Source organism: Atractosteus spatula, chromosome 16, assembly GCF_055471065.1.
Source record: "Atractosteus spatula isolate fAtrSpa1 chromosome 16, fAtrSpa1.hap1, whole genome shotgun sequence".
In the NCBI taxonomy this organism is placed as follows: domain Eukaryota; kingdom Metazoa; phylum Chordata; class Actinopteri; order Semionotiformes; family Lepisosteidae; genus Atractosteus; species Atractosteus spatula.
Genome location: NC_142721.1, coordinates 13486716 through 13511821, shown reverse-complemented (window position 1 = coordinate 13511821; position 25106 = coordinate 13486716). Strand labels below are relative to the sequence as shown.

At 42.9% G+C, this 25106-nt stretch overlaps 1 protein-coding gene across 1 annotated transcript; it reads left to right on the top strand.

Annotated features, from left to right (window-relative positions):
- Window positions 1–2385: 2385 nt before the first annotated feature.
- On the top strand, window positions 2386–24318 carry syt13 (synaptotagmin XIII). Its single transcript, XM_088935038.1, has 6 exons — window positions 2386–2931; window positions 9775–9997; window positions 12108–12245; window positions 15215–15516; window positions 19807–19930; window positions 20860–24318. The coding sequence occupies exons 1-6, from the start codon at window positions 2755–2757 to the stop codon at window positions 21168–21170; spliced, it is 1275 nt and encodes a 424-aa protein (XP_088791164.1). The 5' UTR covers window positions 2386–2754; the 3' UTR covers window positions 21171–24318.
- Window positions 24319–25106: the final 788 nt, after the last annotated feature.

Here is a 25106-nt window from a genome sequence, read left to right as displayed (position 1 = left end):
AGCTATAAGAGTAATAAAGCAAGTGATTCTAATACCATATATTCCAATACCTGCCCTAGGCTAGGACTATTAGCCCTTCATCTGCTCATCTATGGACAGCATGTTGCACTATTGTACTTTTTGGACACTATATACCTATGCGCATTTTGCACACATTTTATTGTTTAACAGTGACTATGAGCATATTTTGCACACACCTAACTATATTTATTTTGTATTGCTGTACTTATTTTATTTTAATTTTTAGTCTATTCTGATGTCTGTTTTTGCTTGTCTTGGGCTGGGCTGCTGTAACACCTCAATTTCCCTTCGGGATCAATACAATCTTATCTTTCTATCTGTCTGGGGACAGATGTGAACCTGGTTCACTATCGTGTCACCAGCAGAGCTTTCTTGACATAATGAACAGGGCAGATATTTGTGAAGGGGAAAGCTCTAGGCAGTGCAGAGAATATATTTTTAGGGGAGAATGGTGCTTTAGGCACTGCACAGTCAGTCTCCTGTGTACCTTCAAGATTTACAATAACATGTTAGAGGATCAAGCTTTTTTAGCTTCCCACCCTTGGAAAACGCTTCCTCATCGTATCCAAAAAGCTCCTGAGGTTTTTTAAATCTCTCCTCAAAACTTACTTGTTTTCAATGGCCTCCAGTTCTTAACCTAATTCCTTTTTTTTCTTAATTTGATATGTATACATCTATTTTGTATTTTCTTTTCTTTTTTTTTCTGTGTGCTGTACATCGTTTGAATGTGTATTTATGTAAAGTGCCCTGACAGTGCCCTGGACTGAAAGGCGCTGTATACAAATAAAATTGATTGATATATTGGTATGACCTATTTGTAATTTGTCATTTGTAATGATTATGCGTCCCTTACTTAATTATTTAGGGTAAATAATTAAGGATGATCCCTGCCTGATACCTGCAGGATCAATCAACAGCTTCGTCTTTGTGAGGCAGGGGATTCTTTGGAAAACCCAGTCAAGTCACATGCAATGAACCAGAGAAAAAACCCATGATGTAATAATACAGTATGTCATTATTGTCAACAGTAAAACATGACAGTATGTCAACAGTAAAACATGACAGTAGCTGAGCACCCATCTTCACTTCTGTACCCTGTTGTAGTGCCCTGGACTGAGTAAAAATGAAGTTGGCCTCCTCTGATGTCGGGATCTTCAGCGAAGACTGGGCTCTGTAAAGAGACACAGATATCTACAGTATCTGGCTGCAGCGCGGCACCACAGCCCTGTTAACTATTAGAGGAGATATATGGAAGGATATTCAGGGGCAGCACTTTAAAAAGGGGTGAGAGGGGAGTTGGTCCTGAGATCCAGACTGGCAGGTTTAGGGCCCTGGAGCGAGGCGGAGACATCTCTGTCAGAGAGGGGTGTGAAGGGGTTTAAGGAAGGAGAGCTTGCGGAGGAAACGGGAGAGGGGTTTGTGGAGGGGAGGTGGTTCCTGAAGGGTTTGTGGAGGTGTGAGATCTTGGAGGTGACCCTGATGAGGCAGCGATTCACATGGAAGAAGGGGTTGGAGAAGAGCACACCAGGCCTGTAGGCAGAAGGATGATAGACAGGGAATAGGAATGTTTGGCAGAGGCAAGGGCAGGGAGAAGGAGCTGAAAGAAGACAGGGACAGCCACCTCAGATCTCCTGCATTCATTTTCAGCTGAGTGCAGCTCGTGGCTGAGGGGAGAATGGAGGAGAGCCGGGCCAGGGGAGGCAGGCTGAGAAGAGAATGGACCTGGTGGGGTCAGGTCTGCCCTGAGCAGGGGAAGCAGACAGAGGGCAGAGGCGGCGCCCATAGGCGACAGCCGAGGCTGGTGGTGGAGGAACATGGGAGTGAGAGAGGGAAGGAGAGCAGAAAGTGAGGGAGCTAGTCAAGGGGGGTGGGGGAGAGGATGGAGGGGGGAGTGGGGGCAGTCCCTGGACAGCTGCCTTTGTGAGCAATGGCAGAGGGAGAGAGAGAGAAGCTGAAAGAGTGCAGAAGGGGTAGTGTCCCTGCCGTGGAGTTGTGATTAGAAAGATGGAGGCTGCAGTCACCTGGCAGGGTCACTGGGATCGCTGTTCCATTTTCGAGTCCATCACAGTTAACTTGTTCCTTATAATCCCGAAGCATGTGTTATAATAAAAGAAAAAATAATGGCGGATAAATGGTTTGTAATGGTTGAAATAAAATAGGGTTTATGTAAATAATACTTAACATTAACACTAGTGACATTGGTATGAATAGAACTGGTCACAGTACCACGAGAAGAGAATAGGTTTTTCTAACAAAATGAAGAGTTCATATCAAATCTGTGTTTTTTCTGTCGAAGCGTTAATGGTTGTAATGAGATTTGCCCTTTTGCTACGTCACACAGATCTTACACATCAGAGTCTCAGAGGAGGCAGGGGGAGGAGGGGAGTGAGAGCAGCATCAATGAAGCAGCCTTCATTCTGAACGAGCCGCGAGTGGCACTGCTCCTAGCTCCTCGTCTCTCTCTCTCTCTCCTCCTCCCCGGATTCATCAGAGGAGACGAGAGGAACCGCCGTCTTTCCACACCAGCGTGCCGAGGGAAATATCCCGTTTCCACGCTGGATGAGCAGAGCAGGGAATCCCAGCAGTGCAGGAGCAGCTCAGTATTATAGCTCGTCCTTGTCGAAACTCATGGAAACAGTCCAATTTTAATGCGGACGTTCGAGGACTTTTAATGATGTGGTTGAAGGACTAAGAAGACTGTATTTTCACTCCTATTTTTACTGTGGCTCCAGCATGATTTTCTCTACCCCCATCATTGCCTTGGGTGCCACTCTGGGCACAGCTTCAGGCATTCTCGCTGTATGTGGGCTGTCACTTCTCTGCAAGTCTTACAGGAAGGGGCTGTCTGAGCAAGACACAGAAACAGACCCGGAGAAGACGAAACCTAGTGTCCTCCACTCTGCCCAGCAGGTAAACCCTTTGGTAAATACAGCGTTGTGTGGACGTGCGTCTGTGCATGTGTTCCTGCAAGGTTTTTAATTTAGGAAGTGACAGGCAAAACTGTTAGCACTGGGTAAAGATACAGGGGTGAATCAGAGACACAACATCTGAACGGTTGCAGATTAAAGCAGTGTGAGACAGGAGTACAGATGTGCCGGTTAAGGTTTGTGTAGCACAAAACACTGCTCCAGCCTGTTCCACCTGCACTGTGTTTCAATACCGAAACTGGAGTATTAACTGTCTGGTAATACTGTATAAAAACTCTCCCAGTGAAGTGCAATCAGTTAATTGGGCATTATTGGAGGTTTAGGGAGTCTTTCCAATATGAATACAATAAATGTTTAGTTTAATGATTTTACTATACACGCTCCTGTTGAACTAACCTTTGACTCTTCAATTGACATGAAGAAAAAAAGCAAACACTTAGTTCTGTTTGAAGCATCTTTCCGATCGATAGATGATATTTCAAAACAGAATGCTGTGCTTGTATGTTCCTTTTTTGTCACACAACACCTGACATACCAGCTAAGACGGTCAAATTGTAAAGCCCCCTTCTGATGCAGGGCATTGTCATATCAGGGCAAAATGTGATTTAAAATCCTTTTTGTCAGATGAATTTAGACCAGATCCTTAACATGCCTTTTGCTCTTGTTTTTCAATTTGTTCTTTCAAGGATTCCTGATATTCTTGGCAGATTCGGCGATTCTTGCAATCTCCAGTTTAGAGCTAGAAATGTGCATTTAAAGATCGAATCCGAAGTGAGACTAGGAACATGAGGCATAGACAGCGGGAGGCTGACTGAGCGGTAAAGCATGGAAAAATGACCCAGTCACCTGGGCGACTGCTGTCTGAGAAAACCTTATCGTCGCACATACCCCCTGTGCAAACTGTTCAGCTCCCAGTGCAGATTATTCCCTGGAGAGCTCTAACCCTAGATGTCTTATTTAAAATCCGTGGCCATTCAAAGACATTTTTGTTTGTGCAGCTATGAGCAGAGACGTGATTTTATTATTTTTATTTTTGTAATGTGTGGCAAACAAATTAGGAGTCTGAACGAATCAGTTCTGCGGTTAAAGACTAAAAAACAAAAAGATGATTCTAGACAAAAAAAAGATCTTACTGCTGCTATCATGTGTCAATGAATGGGCAATCCGTGTTTGACTAAATATTCTTTTTAATCAATCTCTTCACAACACAGCACTTTTTAAAATATTATCTGGAATTTTGGAATACAACAAGCAGCTCAATGGAATGTTTTTCTCTGTGAAGAATCTCCTGCTATTCACCCTTTGCTTCACATTGTACTATAATAATTTTAAATTGAATAAAGGCTGTGGTTAAGTGTGGCTCTCTCTGTCGTTCTCTGATAGGATTGCTTTGAGATCTCATTGGTGGGCTGTTAATTTCATGAACTGACTATTTGCCTATTTCCTTACACATGGCAGGAAATATACAAAAAGTAAATCTAACCCCAATATTTATATATTTATATAAACATTTCACATTTCTGTAGTCCTGCATTTGGGAATTTAGGGTTATTCAAGTCATATTCCCTTTTCTTCAGGAAAGAAATGTATGTCTGGAGGCTTCAAGATGCTGCATTTTTTTTGTACACAAATAGTCTAGATTTTCTGTGTGAAAGCAGGAAATGAAATTATCAGTTTGATTTAACATACTGTACACCAAGTAAGATGATCTCTTCAGATCTATATTTCCCCTCACAATGTCTATAGCGAGTTCATTTTTCATCTGAAGCAGGCCATTACTGCTTTTAACAAGCCCTAATAGAGCAAAAGGTAATTCTATTTTTTCTGCTGCTGGGTAGTGGGTTTATAATAACGATGGTAAAAGCAGCAAACCAAATGGAAACCTTGAATTTGGTTTGTTTGGGTGTAATGTGATAGATCAATGCGATGCTGCCTCCTAACAGTGAATATCAGAGTATTGTGAGGCGAATTGTTCTATATTTAGCATTTGAAAATGAGGAAGGCAGCTCACTTTTCCGTGGGTGCTTCAGTTGAGTAGCACCATCCATCAGCTCGTGAGCCTGAAATCCCGTCTCTGGAGGGCAGGGACTCTGGTCTCTACACTGGGCAGTACCACATGTTCTTCTGCAAGGAGCTCCTTCTTTGGGGAATGGAGCAAGACAGCCTCCCTCTGACACGGTGTGCAAACTGCCGTTGCATAACCTCGCCTTACTTAGGCATTTCCGCCTGCCCTGTGGGGTTTTCTGTCAGAGTTGCTGTCACAGATATTTGTCCTCGACACCTCCTCCTCAGTGCTCTCCCAGTGCCCCCACCATGTCCCACAGTTTCTGAATCACACGGAGTAAGAGTCTGTTAATAAATAGCTGCTTGGCATCTAAATTTATTCTTCATAAACTGACATCATCGATACGCCATCAGCTTAGTCTCACTTATTCCTTACAACCTAAACGGAGATCTCAAAATCAATTTATGTGGTTTTCAGTGTCTTCTACTTTTTCAATTAAACAATTAACCTAATTATTTTACGAGTTAATAGGGTTTATTCGGAGGTGTTTTACAACTGATTTATCAAAACACTGCCTTCGTAGAAATGACAGTTACCTATAAAATACCTTGGAGCCTGGCTAGAAATATAAGAGTTCTGCAGCTAATTAAGTAGTCTGATTGCGTAACATGGTTGTCTATTTAAGGCAGGTGTAACAAAGCCCATGAGACATTTGTGTATTTGAGAGCGCTGCTCATACCCCAGACTTTGAACCGCCCACAAAGGCCAAATAAAAAAACTCAACATTTTAATGGTAGTGGGTTTGAGATCACGTGACTAGCAGAAGGGTCAGAGCCTGGGCTTCGTCCCAGCCCTCAGTTCGTTAGTTTTCTTTCCTCCTTTCCTCAAAGTCTTGAAAGCGTGCCAGATGAACATGGACAGCTGTGGAACACGAACAGCCATTCCTGAGCTTTTGCGCGACCATTTAATGCCTTTTATATCGGGATATTTGACAGCCTGAAACATGAACGTGTGATAAGATGCTCTTTTTCAGCATGCAAATGACCATGATATGTAGCATTACAAGCAAGTTACCTGAACCTAGGTGTCTATACAGCATGTTATTTACTCTGATCTCGGACAATACAGTGACTACAAAGCACTGCAACCCATTTTGGCAGATTTCTAACTTCATTCTTAATGCTCTCTATTGTCTTACGGAGGGCTGCAGTGTGAGGGACAGCTGGCTTTGGGTGCTAGTGGCCCCCCTGGGGTGAGGGGTTGCTGCTTCAGACATTACATGAAAAAGACAGGAAGACAGGAAAAGATGGAGCCAGAGAGACAAAAGACCTAACCCCCCCCCACTTGCTCCCCGCATTGTGTGTGTGCCTGGGCAGCCCGGGAGCATTCCTGCCCTTTGCCTAGGGCTGCTCTTTAAAATGGGAAAGGTTGGGCCATTTTATTTTCCTCTCTGCTTCCCAGCCTCCCTGCTCTGTCGAGGGGGAGGAACACTGCGCAACACTTTCTTTTTCAGCTTCCCTGCCTTGAGCTCTTAACCTTGGCCCCTGTGGAAGCACCACACATCTTGCAGGGGTCGTATTGCTCTAAACAGCATGGTTGCTATTCTAGAATATGCTGCAATTCCTACTATTATTTTGTGTGCGTGCGCAGGTGAATATGAATGTATGATGTTTGATTTGGGGCTTTAGAGGGGTAATCCTGTGTTGTGCACTTCAGCAGGTGAGCCAGGCAAATCTGGAGCCCTGTACAAAATGTGTTGGTAAGGATTTTAATAATAATAATAACAATAATAATTGCTTACACTTATATAGTGCTTTCCTGGACACTCCACTCAAAGCGCTTTACAGGTAATGGGGATCCCCTCCACCACCACCTGGATGATGCGACGGCAGCCATAGTGCGCCAGAACGCTCCCCACACATCAGCTCTCAGTGGGGAGGAGAGCAGAGCGATGAAGCCAATTCATAGATTGGGATTATTAGGAGGCCATGATTGGTAAGGGCCAATGGGAAATCTTGACCAGGATGCCAGGGTACACCCTACTCTTTTTGAGAAACACCCTGGGGTTTTAAATGACCACAGAGAGTCAGGACCTCGGTTTTATGTCTCATCCGAATGACGACACCTGTTTACAGTATAGTGTTCCCGTCACTATACTGGGGCATTAGGACCCACATGGACCGCAGGGTGAGCGCCCCCTGCTGGCCCCACTAACACCTCTTCCAGCAGCAACCTTAGTTTTTCCCAGGAGTCTCCCATCCAGGTACTGACCAGGCTCACACCTGCTGAGCTTCATTGGGTTGCCCGTTGTGAGTTGCAGGGTGATAAACCCATGATGTAATAATACAGTATGTCTGGCAACAGTAAAACAGGACAGTAGTTTTTTCTCAGGAGGTCTCCCATCCAGGTACTGACTAGGCCCACACCTGCTTTTAATGTTGAGCAATGCTGAGAAACTCGCTGTTGTCATGGTTGTTTCTGGTACAAGACCATTTTCTACTGCAATGCAAGCTCTTGAAACCAGACATTCTGGCAAGAGCTGAGGAGGGCCTGGTGGCTCCTACTGTTACAAACGCACCCTGACACTTGTCAGTATATAAATTGCATTTCATTTACACAAAGACTAGATAAGTAGTAAAGAATGGGTGGATGGATTGTAATATCAGTAACAGTGCAGAAGCCCTGACAGTACATTTTGTCTCCAGTAATACTTTACAGGAAACCATGCTGGTGTGCCCTCGCTCCTAAGTTTCTCATGAGGCAAGTGAGGCATTAGGACAATGATGAGATAGGTGGGAAATCAATGTCCGAGCCTGGATTCCAGTTACAAAAGCGATGCTCTGTACTCTCTGGGAGCATACATTAGCCATTATATCCCCCTGAGATTCATAAAGGTTTTGGAAGCATTGAAATATACAGTAGCAGCAAAACCTAGAGGGTAATTAAACAGCATTCCCTAGTGTGAGGAAAACGCACTGTAATAGCACAAACCTAGAGCTGCACTCCTGCTTCGCTGTCAGGAAGAAGGAAACGCTCCAGAGAGCTGGCCTCCACCCTCCAGTTAAAAATGGATAGATATTACAGAGCAGACATATCATCAGCACAATCCCTGCAAATACTGTGCATTATCTCTGCACTCAGCATTGGCAGATACTTGTTGCCGGAGAGGGATTTAGGTGAGAGAGGGCAAGGACGCAGTGTTTCTGTGAGAACAATGGGAGGGAAGACTTGCAAACATTAGGCATATAGTTGTTTGCTTTTACACCAGGCAATTCAGAGGCAAACACTGAACATTCCAATCGCAGTGCCATTTTCTCTACTTGAATGTCCGTTTCAGGTAACATTGAACTGGCTCACAGCTCTGACTGTAAGAAACATGAAATGGCAGTGGTGTCCTTCATGATTTCCTTGAGCACTCAAGAGTCTTGCAAAAGTCTCAGAAAGTTATTTTCTGAATCACATTTGTGCCACATATAATTCTTACTCTGTCCAGAGGTGCTCTCATAACTCCAGCTCTAATTCTAGTTAAGCCAGATGTCACTTTACCTTTAGCAAATCTGACACAGTTTTGATAATACTTTGATTTTTGAAAACAGAAGCGTTGGATTACAGTATATAGAATATATATATACACCAAAAGCAGAAATGTTTGACAGCAGTTTATCGTCTTCCGAAAGCCATTCACCCATCTAATGCCCAAGGTTTTGAAAAACATTTTCTTATTCTATCCCCTTTCCAAGTTTATCCAATAAATTTCCCTTTGTAATTTGACAAGCACAAGAAAACGGCTCTCGTTCCACGACACCTCAACATCAGGCCCTTGTCAGGGCTGAGGGCAGAGTGGAGGCACTTCCAGAATCAATCCCCATCGGCAGCAATTCGCAAGTGAAAACGTCAATATACATTTCGGGTCGATGTTAATCCAGTTGAAGAAAAAGGTATTGAGGTGATTTCACATTATGGACGAGACAGCTCCAGTAAGTAAAGCATTAGGAGGAAGCGCTACAGTGAATTTATCTCAATCTTCGCATCAGCAGAATATGAGCAATGATTCCTGTACATCCTGCTTCACACTGTTGTCTTAATTGTATGGAACTGAGAAAATTTGACTTGTTGAGGGAAAAAAAAAAGACTGGCATCATTTGCACTATAATGGATCTTATTGATGAAATCTCAATAGCACGACAGAAATAGATCCTTACACAACAACCAAATTCATCTTGTGAGCAAACGGTAATTAAGCCAATTATTGCGATTGAACACATCCCTGTAATTGCTTTGCCCATCAGCAGTTCTCTGAACCTCTGAGGCCTTTAGAATGACTCTTATTAGCGCTCCAGATTAGTGGTATTACAGTGTACATCTACGCAACATGACTTCTCTCTATTAGTTTGATTCCTGCCCTAAATACGCCGTTTCCTCTCCTTTTTCTAACCACACTTTCATAAAAAAGATTTGAAAAAACATCTTAGATCTGTGGATAGTAGTTCTGGAAAGGCATGGTCTAGAAGCTGCGTGCTACTGAAGTCTTTATCTTTAAGAAGGTGAATTCAAAAATGGAAAAGTAAAATGTATTATTTCCATTCAATATTCATATTCTTCACCAGAGACGTCTCGAGCATAGGATGAGAACACTGTCCCATTTCACAGAAGTATTGAATAAAACGCATTCAAACATTTTTGGTCTTTTTTAAAACAGGAATATGGGATATTCACACGGAGGCTGTAGCATCTATTTGTGAAAAACGAGTGCAAGTATTCAAATTGATCCATCTTGTTCTCTCCTGTGCCTGCTGTCTTGGGGTGTCGTTTGTTTTCTAGTTCATCGTCAAAAAATCAACGGAGCCCATACAGCCGAGGACTCTGCTGAAATTTCCCAAAATTTACAAGCCGAAGCCGGTGGTCACCTCCCCAGAAGTGATTAATTACCCAGATTACACCTTAGAGACAGCAGCCGAGTCTACGTCTGAGAACACTGCAGAACCAGGCCGCGGTAACCTAGCAACGGAGGGATCTGAAGAGGTCTTTATCATCCCCAGGCAAGGTAAATCAGATAGGAGTGGATGCACTAGTGATTAAAAAAAACACAACAGGGAAAGAGCAAATTCCCTCTAATTCTTTTGAACGTAATTCATTTTCTGTTTTAACTTTTTTATCTCTGCCATTTCATCTTTTACAATATCATTAAGACACTAGACGTCTCAGCGTCTACTGTAAGAAGCTCCCAGCAATTACCAAAAATTGCAGTTTATCTTTACGGAGCAGTGAGGGAAATTATGCTGAATGTAATTTAGACTGTTGTGTTGTTCCATTCCTCAGTATGGCACTGACAGAGTTTAAGTCTACTGAGGATATCCTATACAAGAAAAAATCTATCAATTATGACATGATAATTTGCTTAATAATGAAGAGCTAATCGTATCATTACAGGTGAATCACTTTCTACAGTATCTATTCTCTAATTAGTTTTTTTATTACCACAGGCTTCTAATTAACTAATTAACTGAATGTACATGGTGAAAGCAAACAAGAGCTGTTGTGATAAAAAAAAGTGGCATTTTAAATGGGAACCAAATAAAGAAAACGTGCACGAATCAATTCACGCCCGAATTCCTTACTAAAGGAATTTTCAATTCAGAGAAAAAAACAGGCTGCGATTTCCTTGCCATCTGTGATTTCTTATATACGCAGAACACATTTCTCTCAGGCCCGAGTGAAATCTGTAATCCGTCTGACCAAAATGCAAATTCAGAAAAGCACCGCATTCGTCTGTCAGACCCCGGCTTTCCGTTAGGTCGGCCCAGGAGGTTTCAGGCTAACGCGAAGCGACGCGCTCGGAAGTCAATGCCCGGCGAGAGAGGCGTCTCTCCTCCGGTGTGCGTTAGCGGAGGAGCTCGCAACGCGCCCGGCAATGAACGGCTGCGGCAGGTGGCCGTGTGGCACGGCGGTGTGCGCAGGTCCCAGTCTCCCACCAGCGGCGCAGGTGTCTCACCCGGAGAGCCGAACCCCTTAGAGCCCAGTTTTGTGGGTGTGCCCCACTGCTGGTCTCTGTCTCTGTAACCGGTTTGGCTGACTTTGTGAATTTCTCGTACCGTTGGACGTTAGAATATGCATTCTGTGACAGGCGCCTAAAATGTTGCGATAGGATAAGACTTTATTGTCTGATTTCTCAGAAAAGCAGCTAGGTTTTACACACACAGAAACATACAAAAACATACCAGCAGTGCAAGTGAACATCACCTGCAGGGCGTTCTGCACCACCAATATCCTGCTACTGTATATTCTGTGATTAAATCTATGTTCTGTTTTCACCCTTATCTTGGCATTTAATGGTGACACATGAGGCTGGCTGGTGCATTCTTTAGCTTATAAAAAAGGCCCTCAAGAATGACTTTTTTTAGAGCATAGCTACAGAAGTCTGTATTCCTGTTTTTGGCACTGGGGAAAGGCCTTCCATAAGAATAAACTCATTTCATAACTTCACTGAGCTGACTTCTTATTATTATACTGACTTCCTGTTATTATATTATTATTCTTGATCCTCTACGTAAGAAATAAAGGACAACAGACAGTCTCAGGTCTCCAAAAAAGAAAAGATTGTATTCACACCTCATCATCGAAGTAGGGCCTGGTACTTACACTGCTAGCATCTGTCATTCATTCATCTCTGCCCGGCCCACTGGTTCATGATCTCCTGAGCCTTGGGGAAGATCCTGTAACTGTTACAACTGTTTCAGGACATGGACAGGGGAGCTTGAGTGAGTGCACTGGGCAGGAAGCAGAGAAGTGATTAGAAGGGCCCTCCACAGTGAATAGGGGTGAACACAACCTCAACAATATTTTCTTTATACATTTTTCTGAAACAACTACTGTAGCAGTTCTTCAGTTTGCAAATGCATGTGAGGCTATGATTCCACCTACACTGTGTGCTACTGCTGCTGGTGTTGGGCCCAGGTGTGCCTGGGTCTTTTAAGAACAAGTTCATTGAAAGAGAGCTCTGCAATGGACACTGCCCATGATATCCATGATGTTCCTGAAATGGAAGCTTTTTCGGGAACATCTCACCCGGGATCCAAGTCCCACACTTACCCAAGGTTTGGGAACTGGATGTATTGAGCTCATGACCATTTATTTTTATAAACAATGAATTCCAGACTCCATCGATGGCATTCCTAGTTCCGAGGAAGCGAAGGGTGAGATGAAAACGAGCAGTTCCATGCTCAATCCGAAACTTCATTTCTCCCTGACCTACCACACCCAGAAGAAGGAGCTGCAGGTCACAGTCATTGAAGGTAAGGAGCATCTCTGCCCACAGCAGAGTCAGTATGTTTCACATGCACATGTGCATTTAATGTCTGTCTGCTGTACCTGTATTTCCATACTGTAAGTGTGGATTAATGCTTTGCTGAATTGCATCTAAATGCACACCTAAATCAATCATCTTTACCTGGAACAGTTACAGGGACACTGTGTCCAGCACAACTGAACCAGGATGCACAGAGTACAGAGTATTAAGATTTAAATGCCCTCATATCTCTTTTGAAGTGATTATTCTGTCTTTATTTACAGGTAAACAGTTGACAGAAATCCTAAATTATTCTGGCTTTCAAAGTCTAAGAAAACAGTTAAATACACTGTTTTTCTGTGACTTCTACCAGATGTACATTTGCAGCACAGCTAAAGGACACCCAGTATCCAATATTTGTGGATAAAGTATCAATTTACCTTTCTTTTATTCACAAAGAGTTAGATGAGATAGTGCCCTGTGTTCCCTAATTTCAAACGGTTGTTTGGCACGAATCTGGCCAAAGGAAACAATTCAGCCTGTGATTTAAAATGTCTTTCAGAGAGAAGCTTCACACACTTGAAAATCTGGGCTCCATTAATTTCTCCACACTGTGTGCAATTCCACAGTTAAAACTTCATTGCTCACTCATCTGTTCCACAGCGCTTCTACAAAGCCCATTATTAATATAAACATTTACAGTACCATTCCACAGTATACTTCAACTGAAGCAAAGACTGTATTTAGGCTTTGATAGCAATGACTCTAGGCTTGGTACCTGCCCCCATACTCCCCAAACACAGCGCAGGATGTCAAGGTTTTCCTGAAAGTGAATTAAATTAACCTTAAAAGTGAGTGCTAAAGCCTTTACTAAATTCATATTGCTACCAAATTACCAGCTGGGGCTTGACAATACAACAGACAATACAAGAGTTTTAAAAAATAAAAAGCATCCCAAGTATATTTCTTCATCTGTGGCCTTCTTTATATAGAGCAGTCATTTATATTTGGCTTCAAACTGCTGTCCTAATTTGCATGGCATGCTGACTGAATAAATAATCAGTTGTAACTACTTTCTTTACAGCTAAACTCTCTCAACTGGTATTTAATGCAAATTAGGATTATATTTTAATCAGGACAAGTTGTAGCTTTTAAAAAATGATAATTGCAAACAATCAAGTAAACGGTAACATAAACATTGCTCATTTAGCTCATAGACACATTTGACTGAATTTAAAACTTTGTTTTTTTGGGGTCTGTGTTTGATTGTTGGTGTAAGCTGTTCAGACTTGTTAAATGTACTTATCTACAGTCTACTGCTAGGGCCTATTAAAACAGGCATTCATCTCTTATTGATTGCTAACCAAGGTTTGGTTTGCTCTTACTTAATATTATGCAGAGGGGGAAGGAATCTCACATTCTCTTGGTGTGCTTAAAAGCATCTTCATTTCATATTCAATTTTTTATTGCTCTTTGCTTTTGCAGATAACAGCCAGCTCTCTTGCGTCAGTTCTTTAGTCACCCAGAAGTGCACTGATTATAATATTCCATACTGCTCAGAAAGGGACATATTGAGCACTAGGACCTAAGAGGAAGAAATTTTTAATGTCATTTCTGTTTGCCTAACAATCTCTAAAAAGAGCTTGATATGAGACATGGAGATATATTGCCTTTCGTCTGAGTTGTAGCACCTATAAACTTCATTAGGATTACTTCTTAAATCAAGACTCTTTCAGGACCATCATTTACCAAATATTAACTTAAATTTAGAATTAACCTAGAAGAACATAGATGTGGGAGAATAGGTCAAAGTTACTATACATAGAGTAGATCATAATGAAATTCTAAATATAATTTCATTTGATTCATGTCAGTGGTTGTTTCTTAGTATTGAGCTTTGCTTCAGATTTAATAATGCATTTCCAAAGGTTTGGTTAAAGCCTGCTCACAAACCATCTGATTATTGCATTTTTGTTAATGACTGCTTGCACTCCATAAGATATGAGTGTGAGCAGCATTTCACCAGGTGTTTCATGTTGAAAACGTTCTCCTCTCTCTAGTGAGTTAACGAGACAGCAGCAGTACTTGACAGCAAAAAGAAAAGTGCTCTTGGAAATAATCACAGGACTCCTGGGCACATCTTGTTGACTGTCTGCAGAGAGCTTTCTAATTATAACAAAGACACAAGCAAGCCAAAACAGAAAAGTCCACATGATTCAAACTGACTTTTTTCACAAATGTAGGCACAGTCTAGCTGCTTGACCAGAGCCTGCGCCACACTGTCAGAGGTTAAGATTTATATGAGCACTGACAAGAAGAAGTCAGTGAGACAAGCACTTAAGTCTGTTTCAGCACACTCCTGTATTCCCCATGCAGCATTAACCCACAGGCAAGTCAGATCATTGTGTTCTTCCAGAGAATCTCTTTCTGCAGCGACTGCAGGGTTGGGACAGATCTAACCTGTCATTCTGGGGTGTGCTTAGCTTGAGACTTGGGTTTCAGGGGGAAATGAATTGAGGTTTCTGGTCTTGTGGCCACAGGGAACTAGCTGCCTGTTGTAATTGTTTGGGCTAAACACATTTGCATTTCAGTGCAACCCTCTGCCCTGATATTTTGTAGTAATTATTAATTGTTATTCTTCACTGGAATGAGAGACAATACACAAACAACATGGTAGCAATAATGCTATCCTAATTATTCTGTCCATGACTGGTTTGTGGTTTTATACCCACCAGACCTGAAGTTTCCTATCATTGTTTTTCTTTCTAAGCCTTACTTGTCGATATTATGTTTGAGGTTTAAACCTTTACATTTAGTTAAATCAATGCACATAGGAATGGATGGAGAGCCCACAGAGGATGGTATTTAAAGGATTTATTTAAAAAGCACCCCCTTTTTCTCTGTGCAGCGCAGATCTTCAACCTTTCAAACCTGCCAGCCGAGCACTGAATTGCTCTGTTGTTTTAACTCACTAAGCGGAGCACGTGAGCGTGGAGGCGGGGACTGACGGCTACATCGTGGGGCTGATGACGACCAAGACGGGCAGGAAGGAGGCCCAGACGTCCATCAGGCGCCTGACACCCCACGTCCTCTGGGAGGAGCCCCTGGGCTTCCCGCTGCCGGAGGGCTACGAGGTGGAAGGGGAGATCGCCCTGTCCCTGTACAGCTGCGACCGCTTCTCCAGGCAGGCCAACCTGGGCGTGGTGAGATTCAAACTGGCCGATGTGGGGATGCTCTCGGACGCCGACTGCTGGGTCGACCTCCAGCGTCCTAAGCAGGTACCCCGTCTCTCTCATGAAAATCCAAATACTTTAGCTCTCTGGGGGTCAGAATGGGCCAGGGCTGATCTCTTCATGGGCTGTGAAATAACCAACAACCAACAATCAATCATCAATAACAAACTATCAATAATCAATAATCAACAACCAATCATCAATAACAAACTATCAATAATCAATAATCAACAATCAATCATCAATAACAAACTATCAATAATCAACCATCAATCATCAATAATCACTCAGGCTGTCTTTGGAATCCTGCTCGCCTATGGCAGTTAAAACAATGAAATGGAATTGAGGGATTGATGTATTGACTTATTTAACTGTTCAATTTTGTTTTATGCCTTTATTATGGAAATGCTGGGAGGGGGGGTATTGGTGTAGTATAAGGTGGGGTAAAAGTAGTTCAACTAGGGAGCTGTGTCAGCATGCATAGGCTGCAAAGGAACAAGTAAAGGTTTATTCCATGCTGAAAAGAGAAAAAAAGAAACACAAGAACCCTACTTTCTTGAACCTCGGAGACCAAATGAACTGCACATAGCAGTGTACCTTTGAAGGGTTAAATCGCTGCACTCACGGCGCCAGCAGAATAGCAACCTCCTGTAATGCCATGTTCAGGACACTGGGGAGAAGGGCCAGGAGCGTCCTGTCTCCTTGAGCGATTGCAGTCCTCTCTCCCCAGCTGGAATTAGTGCAGGACCTCCTGTGCTTCTGTGTGCGGCGATTAAACATAAAAGCAAACAAATAGACCGAGCAGGACTTGTAAGATTTCTGTGCACTGCTCTGATGAAGCTCATTTCCCCTGCTTCTGGAATGCACATCTTCGTCACCGGACCCAGCAGCCGGCTGGAGGAGGTGAAGGCAGAGAGGTTCAGCTTTCAGAAGCACACTGCCTTTGTGTTGCGTAGAAGATGGTGCTAGCGAGAGGAATTTGCGTCATCAGGGACCCAGGAGAGTGAAAGAGCTGGCAGGGATGCTGAAAACACTGGGTCTGCCAGGGACAGGGTGGGGAGGGGGTGGGAGTGTGGTGGGATGTGAGTGTGTGTGCATTGGGGGTGAAATATACGAAAAAAGATGAGAAGAAAAGCTGAAGAAGGATGCAGAGAGACAGAGACAGCATAGGGCTGCAGTCAAGGGATTTCATCTCCAAATTGAGAGGCTCTGTGTGTTTTCTGCAGAAGGAAGGGCATGAATGATTTATAAGTCGGTTTGAAAAAAGAGAAATACTTTTGACTTTTTCTCTTGAAAAAGAAGGTGGCCAGGCAACCACAGTCACGATGACAATAAGGGAAGCAGATGGGAAGGCAAGGCCGGTGCACAGAACAGACGAGGGCTTTTCTTAAACTCCGAGCCTTGTCAATTTTTCATTATCCTCCTACAATATTTCTGAGGAGCGCGATGGTTTATTTATAAAACCAGCTCCCTCCGAGAGGATCTGCTTACCTCACAGCTCGGTGCTGCAAGACTCCCTCCTGCGTAACTGGCATCGCTTGAAAAACGCTGTCTGTGTGGGAGAGTGAGAGGACAGAAATACGATCACGATGTGAGCTGGGAGTCCATCTGCCTGTCTGTCTCTCAATCTGCTCATCTGTCTAGTCCTCCCTCCCTGCATGCATAGAAAAGTTTGGGCTTATTGGAGCAAGTAATTCAGATATCAAATCCTTTAGGCATTCCTGAGACTGCTGATTATGCATGTCCCACAAACATCCTAAATGAACTCCCAAGAGAATGCAATCGCAGCGACAAGTCGTCACAAATCACTTTTTAAAATGGAAATGTCTTTTTCTACGATTGCTGCTAAATCAAAGAGATTGTGATGCTCTTTGATATACAAAAGCAAGCTTTTTTTGGTCATTTTGTTTCTTACTAACAGTGCGGTGGGCTCTGTCCATCACAGGCTCAGCTGCGTCAAAGCCTGGCTCATCATTCGGCCTGAGATTCTTTATGAACTGCTGGCAGTCAATGAGACACAGCTACACATCATCACGCTTTTCCTCCAGGTTATTGGAATTCTAATGACAGGCCATCTGAGGCCAGTGGTTCTGTTTGTTTGTCTTCTGTGCCCACTTGTAATTCATTCAATGTGACATGCAGGAATTCCTAATTCAACCAATATGTTCATAGACGAACACCATGCCATGTTTTTCAGTTCACAGCATTGGTGCTGGATGACTGCTAAGGTCTTTTTTTTCCTACATTTCAAGATGTCTTAACCTAAAACGGGAAACAGTGATGAGCAGGAACCTGACAGCACCACAATTGCTGGCGTCCACCGAGCAAGGAGGGTGGAGAAGATTTTTTTAAACAGAAAACTGTATTTTGAAAAACACGCGAACCGATTTACTTTCCCCTGCCCTCCATTAACGCGGGACCAGGGAGAAGGAGCAGCAGTCTTGCTGAGAGCCTTGCCGGCTCTGTGCCTTCCAGCATTGATCTGCCCCTCCAGTGTTGATGTACAGCTCAGCCGTGATCACAGCTCGACTGGGTGAAACGCTGAAATATTTATGGGCCGGCTTTTCGCGAGATGATCTTCATAAAAGCCAGCCAAGCAGCTCCTTTCGTTACGCCGCTAATTTGGGCCATAAAATCGCAGGACACATTGACTGAGTGCCGCGAGACAGACCTCGAGTGGTTTGGAATCTTGTTCTTCATGAGTGACTGGTGCCTTTTTTGCCGTACACAGCTGTGGCCACTTCCACCCCCACAGTCAGAAGGCATGAAAAGCTCCTGCCAGTATTAGGCGACAGTGTCCCAACCATTGAGCCTGGTAATGGTAACAGCCTCCCAGTGGATTAAATTCTGAGCATTCCTGAGTGGAGCATCTTGTCCCCTTTGATGAGAGTTTTTTTCTAGGTGTTGGGACTTCTTCCTTTCTTTTATGAACATGCTGATAGGCTGATTGACTAAGCCAAATTGTCCATTCCAGGGCTAGGATGTGGCTCCTCCTTCATTGTGCGTAAGAATACAACCTAAACATTTCTACAGCTATGTCTCATTTCTCTGGAGAAACCTGTATGTTCCAACAGAGAATCGGGATGTATCTATGGAAACTTATAAGTCACCTATACTCTATTAGAATAAGAGACACTGCAAGTCCCACAGCTGAGTCAGAGGATTCAGGGGAAGAAGAGGACTATCATCTGTTCACCTTGCTTGACCACCACAGATTGGGGGTGGAAGTGGGGTGGCCAGACAGATTTTAAACCGATAACCTCACTGTTTCAAAAAGAGAGGCTTTCAAAGGAGACCCAGGTGCTCTAGGGGTTAAGGGCAACAGGGCTTTGCTACTGGGAGGTTCCTGGTTCAAGTCCATTTTCCAGAGGCCACTCAAGACAAGTAAGCAAAACTAACTTAGCAAAAGTGAGATGTAGAACTGAGGCACTGCTGTAACGAGCTGTGTTTATTATTATTCTCATCAGAAATTACACCTTTCATTAAAGAAGTTTGCCTTTGAAGGCTAGAACTTTGTAACTTGTGCTTCTAATTTGATGAACCTTTTCCAAGGAACAGTCTTAATGACACTGAAAGCCTTAGTAAGTTAGTGGGATTCTAACTTAGTGAAAAGAAAAGCAACAGAACAAAAGCTACAGTGTTTTAGATTTTCTGCCCAGAGCAGAGAAATGACTTTTTGATGCTCATCATATTGAAATCGTTATCTCTGAGTCACAGTGTCATGACTGTGGGCTGCTGTCAAGGTGACTAGTATTCATTTCTACATCTCCTTTTTTCTTTCCTGTCTACACGTTGATTACATAAAACAAAGGTGAAATGGTTTGCATTGTTACATTTTTTTTTTACGGATGATGTCTCAAAACGGAGGAGGGTCTCAAATCGGAACATACAGTAACACCTTTAAACGACTGCAGCCGGATTCATGTGAATTGAACATCACTGAAATTCAAAATAAAAACAATGTTGCCTCTTACTAAGAGAATGAATATTCATCAATGAATATCTATTGACTAGAACCAAATGGAATGTAAAGTTAACACAGTTTCCCATGTTTTGTTGACTGACAATATTATGAAGGCACTGTATTTCTTTTTACATACTCCCAACATACACCTTCATGTATGGTACCATCTATCAGATTTGCTATTCAGCCATTTTTGCACTGTGGCTCCTATTACACTTGCCAGCATTGATGGGAGGAGTAAAATTGGGTCTCTCACTGACAGCACTGCAAGTTCACAGGTGTTCGGCGGGTGGCGGAGATCACTGTTAAACTGGAACCTGTCTGACTGAAGACCAGGCCCCACAGGTAACCAGGCACTCTTGTGTTTCCAGGAGCTGAGCGCCTCAGTGGGAGAGATCCTGCTGTCCATCAGCTACCTGCCGGCCGCAAACAGGCTAGGAGTGGTGGTCATGAAGGCACGTGGCCTGCAGTCTGACAAGCTGAAAGACGTCATAGGTATGTTACTCTGACTCCATCCATCACTCCATCCATCACAACATAGACAATTTCTAGGCATATGCGCAACACCATATTGTGTGATTCAGAACCAGGCAAGAAAACATCCGGTAAGGTGAAGCTTGTCAATACACCTCTGTTATCCACTGGCAGAGCGGTGGCTCTGTGGCTAAGGATCTGCGCCTGTGGCTGGAAGGTTGCTGGTTCAAATCCTGCAGCCGGCAGAGGAATCCTACTCCGTTGGGCTCCTGAGCAAGGCCCTTAACCCCAACTACTCCAAGGGTGCTGTACAATGGCAGACCCTGTGCTCTGACCCCAGGCTCTCTCCCTATCTGTGTGTCTCATGGAGAGTAAGCTGGGGTATGTGAAAAGATAATTCCTAATGCAAGAAATTGTAAAGGGTTAATAAAGTAATGTTATTATTCCAGTAGAAATATTGCTCTCGATTTTTGAGATACTTTTGCTGAAAAATACTACTTACTTTTTAACTCTGCATGCAGATCACGTTGGAACATTTCTGCAGTGAAATGTCGGCTGCACAACCTGTGTTTATTCGCTCGTACATCACATTACATTACACTAGTCATTACAGTGACTAGTGAGCAGGAAGGGCTGCTTCATGTCACAATTCTCGTGAGCTCTCACTGCTGCCTGTGGTGAGACCAGGGGTTTTTGACAACATGGTACTTTCACGATTCACGAAGTTCACAATTTTGGGCTTAATTCAAAATTTGTACAATTTTTCTATAACATCAATGAATTTGTTTAATTACTGGTCTGAGGAGCTGGGACAGCAGTGCCCCTGTAACTGGGAAAGTGACCGACCTGTGTGCATGGCATACCTGGATTTCCTTAAATCCCAGACACGTCCGCTCCAGCTTGCTTTCGCCCCGCGCACGATGTGAGGCAACGTCCCCTTGTTTCCGCAGACATCTCGGTGAAGCTGGCCCTGAAGCACCAGTCCACCAAGCTGAAGAAGAAGCAGACGCGGAGGGTGAAGCACAAAATGAACCCCGTGTGGAACGAGATGATGATGTTCGAGGTCCCCCACGAGCTGCTGTCCAAGTCTTGCCTGGACCTGGAGGTGCTGAACCAGGCCGGCGCCGGCGCCGCCGAGCAGCAGTCTCTGGGTCAGTGCTTCCTGGGGCTGCAGGCCAGCGGCACGGGGCTGCAGCACTGGCAGCAGATGCTCAACAACCCCAGGAAGCAGATTGCCATGTGGCATCCTCTGTACGGGTAAAGAAGGAAGAGGGAAGGAGAGAGAGAGCCCCATTGGGAGCTAAACTCACATTCCACAGTGATGGCCATGGACATTCAAAACGAGCAGAGCAAAAACATTAGCCTAACTCTATCGGTAGTTTTATACCCGAAGCACACCACGCACGCCCTTGACCTACAACCTTTTACTTTCCATGACAGAGTCTCGGCCCTCTGCAAACCCATCATCGGCTTGAAGTGTAGGTGTGTGTCCCTCATGCACACTTCATGCAGCTAGATTTGTCATTCTTGTCTTTTCCGTACAGTATTCAGTGATGGTGGAGTTGAAGCCCTCATGGGCAGGTGTCCGCTCTGGAAGCCTGCGGGCAGGAGGGGGACAGGGAGAGGGAATCTCTGGTTAACGCCTGCGGAAACAAGTTCGGGTCCTGTTTGCACAAGCAGCTCGTGGGATTGGAATTTGTCAGGATGAGCTTTCAGACAAGGTGGGGCTCGTAGGGTTTACCTTAATGATGCCCGTTATTAACTACAGGACTAATGGTAAAAAAGTGTGACGCAAAATATGCTCAGAGCAAGGATTTTCCAGTGCTGTATGGATAATCCACTATCAGGAAAAAGAAGGAAGGTGTCATTCCATATAGTGCAAATCACTACAAATAAGTGTTAGGCTAACACTAATGCGGTCAAGAATGACACAGATAAAATCCAGAGAACATGTTTCGTACACAGTCGAAAGATGGAGATCACAGGAATTAGAATAAAGGCATTCCGATGAAAATGGCAGCAGTTCATTAGGGTTTCCCTGTCTTTTCAATCCCATGGAATTGTACTTCTATCAGGAATGACTTTCTATACATAATATATTATGAGCATTCCTCAAATTAAGGCAAATATCTCATTATTTTTACTCAACGAAGCATTATATAAAAATCTACAACCAGAAGTTAATTTATTTAATTGTTCCTGGTGAGCAAAGGTCAAAATGTTAATTGTGCGGAATAAACCTGCAGTATTTTAAATATGTAAATGGCGGATCTCATAAATATCACAGCACTTCAGCTACCAAAGCATTAGGCTGATTTGTGCATAGAGGTTACAGAATATTGTTGTGTGTTAAATATTTAAGGCTGTGTTCAATCTACAGGGTGTCAGAAAGGCAGATATAGTTCTGAAAATGAGATTTTAAAAGAGCTACAGTGCCCTGATAGATAGGAGAATAAAATGAACATTTGTACAGTGTCTGGTTAACAGGGTGTAAGCTGGGCAATAAGCACAATCTCCCAAAATACATTCTGTCCTTTGTGAATATGAGACCAAGGCTAAAATGCACAGTGGGAGCCCGATGTATCACCAGACGTACTCCCCTAGCCTTGACTGCTCACTAATTTCCAGGGTATTTTCTCAAATACAATCATTTGCTCCTTCAGACCCATGGGAAGTTCTGAATGAGCAAGCCATATCACACTTGCGCCAACAGCCCTGGTAGCCACCAGCTCTATGTTATTTATATATGTCAGTGATGCTAAATTTATTCTGCCAGGGCACTGTAGTAGTGGAGCAGTAGAGTAGTATCAAATGAATTGTGTAAGAGGTCTGTATTCCATATTTTGGAATAACTGGAAACTAGAAGGCAACAGTTTGTAGCTCTGAAAAGATTCCATATTCTGCAAATCCTGATTCATCAGCATGGACTGCTGTCCAGGATTTTCCATTTGGGATAAACTACAGGAGGCGGCACAGTGACATGGTGGTTCATGTTGTGGCCTCAAATGCTGTTGGGTCCAGGGTTTGATTATGGTGTGGAGTTTGCTCTCACAGCCCTCCGTGTCTGTGTGACGTTTTCCCTAAGTGCTCCAGTTTCCTCCAGACATGCCGGCTAGGTGAACTGGTGTTTCGAAATCGTCTCTCTGTGAGTGAGTGTGCCCTCTGTGACAGACCAGCATGCGGTTCAGAGGGTCGTCCTGTCTAACACCCTGTGCTTCTAGTTTAGGCTCCAGGGACAGAACTAACCTGGAATAAGGGGCTTTCTGATAATGGACAGCAGAAAGTACAAATCAGCCACCACTTTGTGAACAATATCCCTGGCTATTCCAAGTGTGCTGGTCTGTGTTGACGGAGGGAATATTCACAGTATATAGAGATGCATTCTCCCTAGAATGCTGTAAAAGTTCTCAAATTTTACACTTAGAACACCTAACCTTTAAGACAGCACAGTAATATCTACAAGAGAACTGTCTTGTACTTTGTTGTAAAGGTTCCTGTAGATATTATGTCCTTGTATACTCTGATTTTAATAATGTATATCAACATGTGACATGGACTCTTTTCCTATAGAAGTGTAGGTCATGATGCTATCCTCATCGGTCCCTGACCTGATCCTGCATAACGCAAGCAACCACACACAATCCGACGATCAGTCCATGACATGCGTGTGACACACGGCAGCCACATGTCCAACATCTGTTCCAAATTCAGAAAAAAATCTTAGAACAGACAGCAGGATTATGAGAGTCCACTTCTCAAGAATTTCATTTCTGTAGAGAACCCTGCTTGTCATTCAGCTGCTGTCTTAAAAAGAAAAACAAAATTGCTTATATCAAATCAGGTTATATGAAAGTCCACTCTTATTATATGTCTATATTCTATTAGATTGATATGATGGAAGATTTGGAATATATATAATCTATATACAGAATTTATTTGTAGAATAAAATTCAATTTAAAGTATGACTGATTATTCAGTTGTTCATGGAAGGTCCATTTTTGCTCATATTCTTCTCAAAAAGAGAGCTCAGGTGAAGAGCATTAAGAATGAAATGACTATGACATTAATAAACTGGACCAATCCATTTCAACCACTGTGCTTTGTCACTGGGCAGAGCCCAATTCATCAAGCTCCTTCTCCAGTTCTCGTCTGCTAGTCTGACATCATGCATTGGCTGTCCTTCTCTCACAGTACTTTCTGATGGAAAATAAGAATCTGTGTCAATTCAAGATATTTTAACACATAAATAACATACAACTTGTATAGTATATTAGACGGGAAAAAGTGTATTAGTGTTTGCACTCCCAATAAATGTTTTTTTATGGCTGATTGTGTAAATGTATTTCAAAATTCCACAGATGTGGCTATTCCATATGTACCGTTCATTGTATTAAAGTACAAGGACGTATGAATGAAGGCGCTTGGGACATCTGGATGCCAATTGTGTAATTGCCTGGTGGTGATAGATTATCATCACAACACTTGAGAGCTAAGGTTGTTGGGACCTCTGCTTAGTCAGCTCAAGAAAATTAGTTTAAAAAGAACTAAGAAGCATAATTTCCCTTTATATTCACTCCATGACTAACACCTATTGCAAATAAAAGTACTCTAAAATATAGATCCTTTGTAGGATAAGATAGATATTAAAATAACCTTTAATATTCGATTGTTTCAAGCAGTTCTATACCATTTCAATATTTCAAAACATTGAATTTCGCACACAGCGCATTTTGGATTACGTTTTTTACAAAATAAAAAAAATCACAAAAATCTCACTCAGTAAATACACACATTTCATCAACAAATTCAAAACGCAATGCCGGAAAAAATATTCATCCCTATAAACTACAAACACAGACAGATGATAATTCCTTCTCATTTTACCTCCAGACTTGATTGAACCAACACAGATATTAAGAATGTATAATGAAAAATACCTTATATAACATAACAAAATCTCAGTAGTCTGCCAAAAGCAGTAACATCCTACAAGGATACAAAAAATATATTTTCACCATTCCCTGGTAGCAACACCCATATGGGATTGGAAAACAGAAATATTAAGTGAAGATAGTGATAAGGTCTAATTATATTTTACTGAATATCTTCTAGGAAATATTCCTATTATATGACATGATGCAGAAGTGCTTTTACAATAATGGACCGTCATAAAGAACTACAGTGTACCTAGAGTGT